This window comes from Vanellus vanellus (assembly GCF_965231255.1).
Source record: "Vanellus vanellus genome assembly, contig: HAP1_SCAFFOLD_53, whole genome shotgun sequence".
In the NCBI taxonomy this organism is placed as follows: Eukaryota; Metazoa; Chordata; class Aves; order Charadriiformes; family Charadriidae; genus Vanellus; species Vanellus vanellus.
In genome coordinates, this window is record NW_028128477.1 from 1,203,189 (window position 1) to 1,217,110 (window position 13,922).

Sequence of the window (13,922 nt, forward strand, 5' to 3'; positions counted from 1 at the left end):
ACATTAGGAAGAAGATTTTCACTTTAAGGGTGGTAAGGCACTTGAACATGTTGCCCAGAGAGGTTGTTGAGGCCCCATCCCTGGAGGTGTTGAAGGCTAGGCTGGACGTGGCCTGGGGCGACCTGGTCTAGTGAGAAATGTCCCTGCAATGGCAGGGGGGATGGAACTTGATAATCTTTAAGGTCCTTTCAAACCTAAACCATTCTATGATTCTATGATCTTTGAAAGGTCACAGGGGACAGGAGAAGTGCCTGAGGACTGGAGGAAAGCCAAAGTCACGCCAGTCTTAAAAAAGGGCAAGAAGGAGGACCCAGGAAACGGCAGGCTGGTCAGCGAGACCTGGAAAGGCTGGAGAGTTGGGTGGAGAGGAACATAATGAAATTCAACAAGGGCAAATGTAGAGTCCTGCACCCTGGGATGAAAAATGCCATGCACCGGTAAAGGTTGGGGGTTCACCTGCTGCAAAGCAGCTTTGCCGAGAGGGACCTGGGAGTCCTGGTGGACAATAAGTTGACCATAAGCCAGCCCTGGTGGCCAAGAAGGCCTATGGTCTCCTGGGGTGCATTACAAAAGAGCGTGGGCAGCAGGTGGAGGGAGGTCATCCTCCCCCTCTGCTCTGCCCTGCTGAGGCCACATCTGAAGTATGGTGTCTAGTTCTAGGCGCCACAGTTCAAGAAAGACAGGGAACCACTGGAAAGAGTCCAGTAGAGGGCTACAAAGATGTTCAGGGTACTGGAGCACCTCTCTTATGAGAAACAGCTGAGAGAGCTGCGTCTGTTGAGCCTGGAGAAGAGAAGGCTGAGAGGGGATCTCCTCAATGCTTATCAATATCTAAAGGACGGGTGTCAAGAGGATGGGGCCAGACTCTTTTCTGTGCTGCCCACTGACAGGACAAGGGGAAACGGGCACAAACTGGAACACAGGAAATTCCATCTGAACACAAGGAAAAATGTCTTTACTTTGAGGGCACCAAAGCACTGGAACAGGCTGTCCAGAGAGGCTGTGGAGTCTCCTTCCGTGGAGATATTCAAAAGCCGCCTGGCTTCATTGCTGTCCAACCTGCTGAAGATGACCCTACTTTGGCAGGTTGGTTGCACTAGACAATCTCCAAGGGTTCCTTCCAACAACTACCATTCTGTGATTCTGTGGTCCTGTGATTCTGTGATCTTCTATGTTTTCCGTTGGCCAAAGGGATTCCCCACCAGTGCCCCCAGATGCTGCCCTATCTCTCACAATTGCTCCATTAGAGCATGCAGTTCCCTGCACGTGTCCTGAACCACCTCTGGCACCTCAAATGTCACCCGGTGTTTGCATCGGAAAAGCTCCCTCCTGGCCTCTGTCTCCATTGCTCACATGGCAGCTCAGAGAAGGAGCTCACACCGATTTAGGGCAGCTGAGCTGAGGCAAGAGGAATCCTCCCTCTGGTGGGTCTGTGGGGTGCACTGGAGAAACTGAATGTCCCTCCGGCCTCAGGAACACTGCTGAGAGCAGAGATGCCTCATTGACTTGGCTCAATCCCTGCCCTGCACCGGTGGAAATGATCCCTGGCCTGTCACTGCCTCCGTGCCCTGCCTGGCAATGGGGCAGGAATGGGGGTTTCCAGAGGGGCACACGGATACCTCCTGTAGGTCCGCACACCCTGACAGAGCACTTTCCACCACAGGGATCAGTCCGTCCAGGGTTCAGAGAGGGACACTCGGTGATGACTGCATTCTGCTTCAAACTCTGCTCCCCAGGAGAGACCCCGCTGCCTTGGAGGAGCTGTCAGCCCTGGAGGCGCAGGGACACCTCGAGGGATTGGGGCAGTGTGGGGAGGAGGCAGAGAAAGCCACAGCTGGTCCTCTGCTGCTGAGCTGGGCCGGGCTGCTGGGACGGAGGGAGGTCCTGGCAAGCGGGCAGCACTGCAGAGAGACAGCTCTGCCCAGGAGCAGCTCCTCTGCACAGCGCAGCAGGGCTGAGGGCACTGCCTGCAGGCAGCGAGGGCAGAGCAGGGAGGCAGAGAGAGGTTGAAGGCAGTCTGGAGAGGGAGGATGCTGAGGGCGAATGGGGGGAGAGCTCTTCCCAAAGCAAAGCAGCTGCAGTAGCTGGAGAGATCTCCAAAAGCTGGCACCTCCCACAGCCCGTGGGATCTTTCAGGAGGACGCTCACAACTTCTCTGCTGTGGAAGAAGAGGACATTCTCTAGATTGGGGCTTCCCTGCTTCACCATCAGAGGATCAGGGCATGACAGCTGCCTTCTCCCAGGAATGGCCAAAGGGCTGTGAAGGTGGGTGTGCAGGCAGGGATGGGCAGGGCTTTCCTTGCCAGCAGGGTCCCTGCACCCCGGGGTCTGTGTGCCGGGCAGGGACTCTGCCATCTGCCAGGGTCAGCTCTCCGCCTGCCCAGAGAAGTCCCACGTAGCTTCTGTGGGGAGAAGCTGTGGGTGGAAGGAGTGACCCCTGGCTGGGCAATGTCCTTCACCTTGAAGAGGGTGCTGTGTGGGTCAGGGTTCTTTACACCTCCAGATGACCTCTGGTCATTCCTGGAGGGACTTTTCAAGATGGAGTTCCCTTAATATGAAGGTAAATTTCTTTTGCTGTTTCTTCTCTTGGTTGGCTGGGTGGGCAGTGGCACATGTCCAAGAGGACTTTCAAATGAAAGATCAAAGGAGGGATCCCTGTAGAGATAAGGAGCTTTCCTGAGTCTGTGTCTTCGGTTTCCAGCTCTGGGGGCTACAGACAGCACCAGCATCCCCTTTCCAGTCTCACAAGGGTCTGTGGGACCTGCCCTTTAGCCCCTGCACACACGCAGAGACTGCAGGGCAGAGCTGGGCACACGGGGGCTGCCATGGGGTCTGTGAGCACTGGCAGGGAAGAGACGTGGGGGCAGGGAAAAGGCTGCTGGCACGGAGAGCTCCAGGCAGTGGAGATGGGCTGGGAAGGAGGGAGCTGCTCCTGGAAGCCCTGCTGCAGGGGAGATAGGGGCACCTCCAGCCACCCCTGCAGTGCAGATGCCTTCCCTGAGCCACCCAGCACAGCCCTCAGCCCTCACGGCCATGGGCTCTGGGGTGGGAGTCAGCTCTGTGCCCGGCAGAGCAGCAGGAGAGGCGAAGGGAATCCCTCCTGCCACGTGCCCCATTGCTGCTGCCCAGCGGTGGGGCTGAGGGCACCTGCCCTGCATGATCAGTGTCTGGGCGGTGGCGTGCCCAGCAGGGTGAGGGTAACGCTGTCCTGAGTGCCCGGCTGCCTCTCCCCGTGACTCTCCCAGCCAGACCCTCACGGGATTTCTCCTGGTTTCTCCACGTGTCTCCTTTAATGTTACATTTTATTGCTGTCAGCCTCCCTGGGATGGGAATTTCAGCTGCAGAGTCCCACACTGATCTTGTTCATCCACTCCTGCCGGTGTGTCCATGGGAACCAGTGTCCCCGCTTTCCTCTGACCTGTGGGGCTGTGGGCAATGCAGAGAGAGCCTACGGGAAATGGCTTTCATTTTTCTTACAGAAGTCTGCATTGACTTACTCTGTTTCCCTCCTTGGACAGGTGCCCCTGCCCAGAGGCAGCAAATGTCCAACAGCAGCTCCAGCACCCACTTCCTCCTCATGGAGTTTGCAGACACACGGGAGCTGCAGCTCTTGCACTTTGGGCTCTTCCTGGGCATCTACCTGGCTGCCCTCCTGGGAAACGGCCTCATCGTCACCGCCATCGCCTGCAACGACCGCCTCCACACCCCCATGTACTTCTTCCTCCTCAACCTCTCCCTCATAGACATGGGCTCCATCTCCACCACTCTCCCCAAAGCTATGGCCAATTCCCTCTGGAACACAAGGACCATCTCCTACTGGGGATGTGTTGTCCAGCTCTTTTTCTTTGTCTTCTTGATTGTAGGGGAGTATTGCCTTCTCACCGTCATGGCCTATGACCGCTACATTGCCATCTGCCAACCTCTGCACTACAGGACCCTCCTGGGCAGCAGAGCTTGTGTCCGCATGGCAGCAGCTGCCTGGGCCAGTGGGTTCCTCAATTCTCTCCTGCACACGGCCAATACATTTTCACTGCCCCTCTGCCAGGGCAATGCCCTGCACCAGTTCTTCTGTGAAATCCCCCACATCCTCAAGCTCTCCTGCTCACACTTCTACCTCAGGGAAGTTGGGCTGATTGTGGTTAGTGCCTGTTTAGCCTTTGGGTGTTTTGTTTTCATTGTGGTGTCCTATGTGCAGATCTTGAGGGCGGTGCTGAGGATGCCCTCACAGCAGGGACGGCACAAAGCCTTTTCCACGTGCCTCCCTCACCTGGCCGTGGTCTCCCTCTTTATCAGTACTGGAGTGTTTGCCCACCTGAAGCCCCCTTCCATCTCCTCCCCATCTCTGGACCTGGTTGTGTCATTTCTGTACTCGGTGGTGCCTCCAGCAATGAACCCCTTCATCTACAGCATGAGGAACCAGGAGCTCAAGGATGCCCTACACAAACAGGCCCAATGGACGCTGTTTCACCGAAAATAACCTGCCGCCCCTTCCATGCACATTGCCCAAGGCTTATCTTAGGCTCTGAGCCTGCTTTTTTCTCTTGTGATAATCCTGCTTATAGATATTTTTCTGAGTTTACACTGCTTGTCTTTAGGCTTGATCCTACTGTGTCTTACCCTTGCACAACACTGTTTCAGGTGTGGCCTGACAGATAACAGCTCTTCAATAAAAGGGCACCTCCCAAGTGCAGTGCCTGAAGGATGGACTGTTCCTCCAAAGTTCCTTCCAAAAACACGTTCAAGGAATCAATATTTTAATGAGTCTCTTCTTGTGTTTTCAATATTTCTGGAGCTAAGCTGATGGTACTATTGGGTTCCACTGCACCAAATATTCTGGATTTAAAAGCGCTCTTCTTGGTGCCCAATGGAAGGGGAGACAGTCCATGAGCTCCCATTATCTCCTCAGTCTTCTTCATGTATGAGAGGACTGACGGCATATACCGGACATTCTGGAAATGCATTTTTTAGGGGGGAGGAGAGGCGGGATTAGGGACTCAACACTTGCCCTTGGACTGGAACGGATGGAGACTCCAAAGGTGAAACACCCTCCAAGGTGAAGTCCACCAATATAAAGCACTGAATCAATGTGTCCACGCACAAGGACGCTGCAGTGCCGAGGGAGTCAGCAGGGCCTCATCAGGCACAGGGAGGGGAGAGTGGGGAGACGCATGAGGTGCCTGAGGGGACCCCAAGGCCAGGACTGCTGTGCCCTCATGCGCCTGGCCAGATTCACTTCTACCTGGGCTTTAGCTTTCCTAACCTGATCTCTCGCTGCTCGGACAATTCTTTCCAGGATACCTGTCCTTGCTTCAACCCTCTGTAGGCTTCCTTTTCCTTTTTGAGATTGACCAGGACCTCCTTGGTCATCCACGCAGGCCTCCTGCTGTCTTTGCCTGACTTCCTCTTTGACGGGATGTATTGCTCCTGAGCTTGGCTGAGGTAGCCCTTGGATATTAGCCAACTTTCATGGGTCCCTCTTCCTTCCAGGGCTTTGTCCCAATGTAGTTCACCAAGCAGGTCCCTGAAGAGGCCAAAGTCTATCTCCTGAAGTCCAGGATAGCGAGCTTACTGTGTGCTCTCCTAGCCACCTTAAAGATCCCAGACTCTGCCACCTCAAGGTCACTGCAGCCAAAGTTGCCCTTGACCATGACATTCCCCATGGGTCCCTCTTTCTTGGTCAGGACAAAGTCCAGCATGGCACCTCTCCTCATTGGCTCTGCTGTCACTTGGATAAGGATGTAATCGTTAATGTGTTCCAGGAACCTCCTGGATTGCCTGTGCGCTGCTCTGCTTTCCTTCCAACAGCTATCAGGGTGGCTAAAGTTCCCTCTGAGGACCAGGGCTTGTGAATGTGAGCCTACTCCAATCTGTCTATAGAGGACCTTATCCACTCGGTCTTCTTGGTACCCCCATGTACTTCTTCCTCTTCAACCTCTCTGTTCTTGACCTGGGCTCCATCTCCACCACTCTCCCCAAAGTCATGGCCAATTCCCTCTGGGACACCAGCGTCATCTCTTATGCAGGATATGCTACACGGGCCTTGCTGTTTGTCTTTTTCATTTCAGCAGAGTTTTCTCTTCTCACCATCATGGCCTATGACCGCTAGGTTGCCATCTGCCATCCCCTGCACTATGGGACCCTCCTGGGCAGCAGAGCTTGTGTCCGCATGGCAGCAGCTGTCTGGGGCAGTGTTTTTCCCTATGCTGTGCTGCACACGACCAATACATTTTCACTGCCCCTCTGCCAGGGCAATGCCCTCGACCAGTTCTTCTGTGAAATCCCCCATATCCTCAAGCTCTCCTGCTCACATTCAGACTACCTCAGGGAAGTTGGGCTTCTGGTGCTTAGTGTCTTACTAGCATTCAGGGCTTTTGCTTTCATTCTCTTTTCCTATGTGCAGATCTTGAGGGCTGTGCCGAGGATGCCCTCGGACCAGGGATGGCACAAAGCCTTTTCCACGGGCATCCCTCACCTGGTTGTGATCTCCCTGTTTATCAGCACTGCCATGTTTGCCTACCTGAACCCCTCCTCCATTTCCTCCCCATCTCTGGACCTGTTGGTGTCATTTCTGTACTCAGTGGTGACTCCAGCAGTGAACCCTCTCATCTACAGCATGAGGAACCAGGAACTCAGGGATGCCCTGTGGAAACTGATGACTGGTATCTTGTCAGAAGCAGCAATGAACTGCCCATCTTCTACATATCACACATGATGTAACTCATTACAGGCCCAGACCGTCTTTAGTACTTTTTTTTCTTTCCTTTGTTTGTTTTTTAGCTTTTCTCGGTTTTGTTAATGCTGTCAATAAAAGTGAAGAATCATCCTTTATCCTATTGCTATGTCAGGATCTGTCTGTGTTGTGGGAGCCACAGACTTTGTGTAAATAAGAAACTGTTCTCTCTTTGTTTTTAAAAAACTGAAGGGCCCTGCACTGACTTGTTTGTCGGAGATCCTTTTCCCGAGAACTTCTCTGGAGGTGCAGGGGCCACGTCTGTGTGCTGAGGTGAAGGGGGCAGGAGCCACCCGAGCTGGGTCTGCCTCCCAGCCTGACCAGCATGGCCCTGGGCACCACAGCCCCCAGCTCTGCAGAGCCGCACCACCAGCTCGGGGGCTGTGGGACGCCTGGGGAGGGGTGCAGGAACGGCTGGCCAGGCCAGCACGGATGAGCTCTCTCAGGAAAAGGCTCTGAGGGGAGATGGGCTGTGGTAGGAGAAGAGCAGGGCACCGTGTGTGTGCAGGGCAGCCATGGAAAGAGGAACCCTTTGCTCTGGTGGGACAGCTCACGGCAGGCTGCCCTGTCCCTGGGGCCAAAGGACCTTCCTGAGGGTGCCCTGGGCCAATTCTCTCATGCCATCCTGGGAAGGACGTTTGGCACGGGGGGCTGCAAGCTGCCTGGGGTGGTTATCTCCTCAGCATGAAGGCTGGGTGGACCATTGCCAATGAGGCTGCTCTGCTGGTCTGTGCTGGGAGAGAGCAGGAGGTGTCCAGATTCAGGGAGGGTGTGGGCTGGCGGGGCTGGCAAGTGCCCCAGAGAGGAAAAACCTCAGGGAAGAGCTGAAGTGGGGGAGTGTGCAGGGTGGGGGCACATAGCAGTGTCCTGGCACAGCCGGGCTCCTGCGAGAGACATGAGGGACCAGCAGAGCAGGGTCTGGGCTGTGCCTGTGCTCACTGGACACCCCGGGAAAGTTGTCCCAGCGCCATCATCACAGAATCGCACTATCATGGAATTTCCTATATTGGAGAAGACCTGTAAGATCTAATCATAGTCTAATCATTAACCTAACACAGACAAGCCCACCACTAAACCATGTCCCTCAGCACAATAACTACATGACCCTTAAACACCTGCAGGGATGGGGACTCCACCACTGCCCTGGGTAACGCATTCCAATGCCTGATGACCCTTTCAGTAAAGAAATTCTTCCTAATACCCAGTCAAAACTTCCCTTGGCGCAACTTGAAGCCATTTCCTCTTGTTCTAACACCCGTTACCTGACAGAACACGTCGACCCCCACCTCTCTGCCACCTCCTTTCAGATATGTTTAGAGAGCGATAAGGTCTCCAATCAGCCTCTTTTTCTCCAGGCTAAACCACCGCAGTTCCCTCAGCCGCTCCTCATAAGACATGTTCTCCAGACCCCTCACCCATTTCGTTGCCCTTCTCTGGACACGCTCCAGCGCCTCAACGTCCTTTTTGTGGTGAGGGGGCCGAAAGTGAACACAGTACTCAAGATGCGGCCTCCCCAGTGCCCAATACAGGGGGAAAATCTCCTCCCTGGTCCTACTGGCTACACTAGTCCTGATACAGGCCACGATGCCAGTGGGCTTCTTGGCCACCTGGGCACACTGCTGGCTCATGTTCAGCTGCTATACCAACAACAGAGGTCCCTCTCTGTGAGCAGCTTTCCAGACACTGATCCCCAAGCCTGTAGCATTGGCGGGGGTTGTTGTGGCCAAAGTGTGAGACGCAGCACTTGGCCTCATTGAAACTCCTACAGTCTGCCTTGGTCCATGGGTCCAGTCTGTCCGAATCCCTCTGCAGAGCCTCCCTACCCTCAGGCAGATCAACACTCCCCCCCAGCTTGGTGTCATCCGCAAACTGACTGAGGGTGCGCTCCATCCCCTCATCCCGATCATTGATAAAGAGGTTAAACAGGACTGGCCCCAGCACTGAGCCCTGGGGGACACCACTCCTGACCGCCCGCCAACTGCAATTAACTACGACCACCACCACTCTCTGGGCACGGCCTTCCAGACAGTTTTTTACCCAGCAAAGCGTGTGCCCATCCGAGCCATGAGCAGCCAGTTTCTCCAGGAGAATGCTGTGGGAAACAGTGTCAAAGGCTTTACTAAAGTCCAGATAGACAACATCCACAGTCTTTCCCTCATCCACTGAGCGCGTGACCACGTTGTAGAAGGAGATCAGGTTAGTCAAGCAGGACCTGCCTTTCATAAATGCCTTTGATAATGTGGCACTGAGTTCCACCTGTCTGTATCAGATTTTATCCCACAGCGAAGGACCGCAAAACTAGAAAGGGCTACTGCAATTGTGCCAAGAGAATTAGAAAAAGCCATTAATGAGGGCAGGCAGTATGACAGCCTTAGAGGAAGAAATCAAATTATTATCAAAAATGGTAATATAGAATGGCTTAGCTCTAGAGCACCTTTTAGAAGTACAGGACAGAGTAGGTGCGTTCTTGAATAAGAGCTGCTGGGGTTTTTATGTCAGTCAAGACCAGAAAAACAAAACTGAGAGAAACAAGAGAAAGACTCATTTAAAAATATTACACGAAATAGGGAAGGGATCTCCCCTAAATCTCTTTGGGTGGCTAACCTCTTGGCTCCCAGACTTAGGAACAGGACTGTGAACTGAAAGGATTTGGGTGGTTGTATTCACTCTCTTGTTTTGCTTTCTAATTAGATGGGTGTGTTTACAGTGTAATATTACCTTATGAACTTGACTTACGACTTAAATAATGAAGAGTATAGTGTGACCCTGACGGTGAAAGGAAAAGGAGGGACTGTTAGGAAAATCTCATTCCAGAACTATTGTAACAATTACTTTTTAGAGTACGAAACTGTATGAACTTTCTTAAGATATACAGCGTTTCTATTGGGTACTGCATAGCCATGGTTCAGTCAGCATGACTACAGGACCCAGCTCATTGTCGGGAGGAGAAGACAGCCCCCAGCCTGAAGAAGAAAGGATACTCCAGCACTGCGCGGATGACGCCAGCCTCCCAGCCCCTCTGACACCCCTGTGAAACCCTCCCCTCATCTGGCATCAGAGATAAGGAACTGCAGCAAGACCGACTCCAGGGACGTCTCCATTAGGAGAGCAGCAGGTGGATGATGATGCCACAGCATGAGAGTTGCTTTGCCAAACAGCAGCCTGCGTGTGCGTGTTACGTAGCCATCACTCAAATTGTGTTGTACCTGAATGCTCTAAAGGTATAAGAACCATGTGTGAAACTGCATTTGGGGTGTCCCAATTTGACTGGGACCACTCGTGCTCGTGAACAGAGAATCACTCATGTAATTCCATACTTTGTGTCCCAATCTCTCTCCTGGGACAGCATGGGCAGTTGGAAAGTTTTCATGATGTTATCCTCGAAGGCCGAGAATTGTCCCCAGAGGTGGCCCAGAAGGCACTTGACTGCTTTTATGGTGCTGTCCTCCCAGGCAATGATCGTTCAGGAAGGACTCTGACTGAAACCATGACTCGAATAGGACTGCCTCAAGAACATGAGAGCGATGTGCCATCCTCCCCTATGCAAGATGGTCCCCCTTTCGAGCCCAGTCGAAAGGAACGGGTGGTTTGCAAACTCTTTTGGGCAAGGATTTCCGATGCTTGTGCAATGCCTCACACAACTGTGGCCTGGGCACTCATAGACAACACATACCTGATCATTTCCATAGTGTCAGTGTCAGTGTGTGTGCCTTCGGAAACCATGCGCGTGCTAACAAGCAATGGGATTTGGGTGAGTGGCGTGTATGTACAGTGAATATGAACTTCAAATTTATACCCTTGTGAAGGCAGGATTTCAAAAGTTTCAAGCAAAGTCCTTACTGTCAAAAATGCTGAGTTTATTTTTTCTAAGCTAAGAATAACCTAGACTTTCTTTGTTTTAAATAAATGCCCTCTGTCCCCCCTTCCACTCTTCCTTGCCCAGCAAGACTGCAACCTGCTGCCTCCTGTTCTGTGGGTCGTGAGCCATCCATTGCAGAACAGCCTTAAACACGGCCTCTTCTTTCCCACGGAGCTCCTCCTTCTGCATGACACACAGGAGGTCTTTGACGGAATGCTGCAGAAACTCTCTCGACACCCTGGTCACCCCCTCCAAGTGATGGGGGATGAAAGCATGGGCGTCTTCTCGCAGGTCAATAATAAAGTCAATAATAAAGGCAGTAGTAATACTCGGTGAATCTCCAGATGCCAACGCAGTTCTCCAAGCACAGCTGGGACTTTAAGAACTCGCAGCACAGTCTGACGATGCCCATGACGTTGAACTGGTCGGCTGCTATCAGCAAACGTTCAACATTGTCGGCCGTGACCGGTACTGTGCCGGTGTAGGCGTACTTGGTAATGAGCCGCATCATTTCAGGTGAAGTGCCGGGGATTTTATAGACAACGTTCCCGGCATTGCTCCAGCGGGTGGAAAACAAAGCCCTGAAAAAAGCAAAGCAGTGCTGGGGGAAAAAGCATCTTTGCTGCATTAAACCCGGACCCTATTATCCCCTGTGCCTCCTTCCTGGGGCACCAATTTGGGCACACACAGTAGCCACGCTGGGAGGCCGTGGGGCTTATTAATTCATGTGTTACGAGCCGGTTGTTTTAACAAGGAGTCACCGCCTCCGGCTGTGCACAGAGAGCCACAGGGCCAGTGCCCTCCTTGCTTCAACAAGACCACCAGAGAATGGCGCTGTGTGGGGAAGGAACACCTCCCGCCCCACGGCAGACAAGCCCGGCTGGCCACGCTCCAGCCCTGCACCGCATCGGGGGGTTCGTCAGACACCGCTTCCAGTGCTGCTGTGAGATCTTGGGTTGGGGATGAATTCCGGTGTCCAGGGAGGCACCAGGACTATGGGGAAGTGCTGGAAAAGAGGTTCAGTGCCGAGGGAAGCGCTGGAGAGACACTAAGGCAGCGTGACACAGCCTGGGAAATGCTGTGTGTCCCCATCCCCTCTTGTTCCAAGCACTGACCTGAAGCATTGACTGCAGCTACAGAGGATGTTCTTGTGAGCACTGAACTCAATGCCACCCATCACAGAGTCTCTCCTCCAGGCAAAGCTCACTGAAGGCGGTGCAAAGCACAGCACTCCTCTTCCTCTCCCTGGGTGAGGATGAGTGTCGCTGGGAGCCAAGCTATCGCCCACGTCACAGCCTGTGGCAGTGGAAAGTGCTTCTCCTGGAGGTGCTACAGCGCTTTGTCTGTGCCCTCCCTCCAATATCGTCTCCCAACCCCTGCCTGTCTGGTGGCTCTGGAATGTGCCCCAAAGTGAAATCACAGGCGCAGGGGTGACCCGGGACCGGCTGTGAGCCCCCGTGCAGCTGGTGCTTTACCTCTATATTGATTCATGGGTGGTGGCAAATGCTCTGTGGGAGTGGTTACAGCAGTGGGAGCAGAGCAACTGGCAGTGCAGAGGTAGACCCATCTGGGCTGCTGAACTGTGGCAAGACATTGCTGCCCGGATAGAGAATCTGGTTGTGAAAGTACATCATGTAGATGACCACGTACCCAAGGGTCAGGCCACTGAGGAACATCAAAACAACCAGCAGGTGGATCAGGCTGCTAAGATTGAAGTGGCTCAGGTGGACATGGACTGGCAACGTAAGGGTGAACTATTCATAGCTTGGTGGGCCCATGACGCCTCAAGCCATCAAGGAAGAGATGCGACATATAGATGGGCTTGTGACCAGGGGGTGGACTTGGCCACGTTCACTATTGCACAGGTTATCCACGAATGTGAAAGGTGTGCTGCATTTAAGCAAGCCAAGCGGTTAAAGCTTCTTTGATCTGGAGGACGTTGGCTGAAATATCAATACGGGGAGGCCTGGCAGATTGGTTCTATCACACTCCCTCAAACCCGCCAAGGCAAGCACCACGTGCTCACAACGGTGGAAGCAAGCACCGGATGGCTGGAAACACACCCTCTGCCCCATGCCACCGCCCTGAACAACTATCCTGGGCCTTGAAAAGCAAGTCTGATGGCGACATGGCACCCCAGAGAGATTTGAGTCAGACAGTGGGACTCATTTCCAAAACAGCCTCATAGACACCTGGGCCAAAGAGCATGGCACTGGGCGGGTGTATCACATCCCCTACCATGCACGAGCCTCTGGGAAAATGAAACAATACAACGGACTGCTATAAACTACACTGAGAGCCATGGGTGGTGGGACCTTCAAAAGTCGGGATACACATTTGGCAAAGGCCACCTGGTTAGGTAACATTTGAGGATTTGAATATGTTCAGGAAGACAGTCTGGGATATTCCTGACACAGGCAAAGGCAAAATTATCTGTTGGATTTCTTTATTTTAAAGGCCCTGAGTGCACTTGGTGGGTGATGCGGGAGGATGGGGATGATCAATGTGTTCCTCAAGGGGATTTGATTTTGGTGAGAATGGCCAATGAATCAAATGATATGATATTTATTGCTAAATTACCACTATATGCTCTACCTATGGTATTACAGTGAGAGTGACCTAAATTAATGAAGAATGAACTTTGATGAAACTGAGCAAAGTGCAGAAGTGATGGAACCAGAAGTGGCTGCAGCAACTGGCACCCGGGAATTGTCTTGAGATCGACATCTTCAACCCACAGATGATGGGCATGGGCCATGCCGGCTACACCAGCTGTGAGCTCCAGATGCAGCACGCAACAAGTCAACACCACACATCACGTCTCCTGCCGGGAAAGACAGTTACAAGAGACGGAGCCCAAAGTCATGGACTAAATGAACTCAAGGGACATTTCAGTGGGATGGCCCATGGACTAAGGGAATGATATCTGTGTGCATATATACATATATGAAAGACAGGAAAATGGTGGTGATTTATGGAAAAGTGTAAGACCTGGGCATGAGGTAGATGGTATAGAATAAGGGGCGGACGCTGTCCTGGTTTTGCCTGGGATAGAGTTAATATCCTTCCTGGTAGCTGCTCTGTTTTGGATTGACTTTGAGAATAACATTGCTAACACATATTGTTTTAGTTGTTGCTGAGTGATGCTTATATTGTCACGGACTTTTTCAACTTCCTGTGGAAGGTGGGGGGCCACAGACAAAACATGCTGGCCAAAGGAATATTCCATCCCATAGATGTCATGCTCAGTATATAAATGGGAGTTAGCAGAGGGGCAGGGATCGGTGATCACATCTCCGGACAGGCTGGGTAGTTAATCATTGGGAAGTGTCA

At 52.8% G+C, this 13,922-nt stretch overlaps 1 protein-coding gene across 1 annotated transcript; it reads left to right on the forward strand.

The window, feature by feature from the left end:
* Nucleotides 1–3,541: 3,541 nt before the first annotated feature.
* Nucleotides 3,542–4,477, forward strand: LOC309684372 (olfactory receptor 14J1-like; the record flags this gene model as incomplete). The annotated part of the gene is made up of 1 exon (XM_082500296.1): nt 3,542–4,477. The coding sequence occupies one exon, from the start codon at nt 3,542–3,544 to the stop codon at nt 4,475–4,477; it is 936 nt and encodes a 311-aa protein (XP_082356422.1).
* Nucleotides 4,478–13,922: the final 9,445 nt, after the last annotated feature.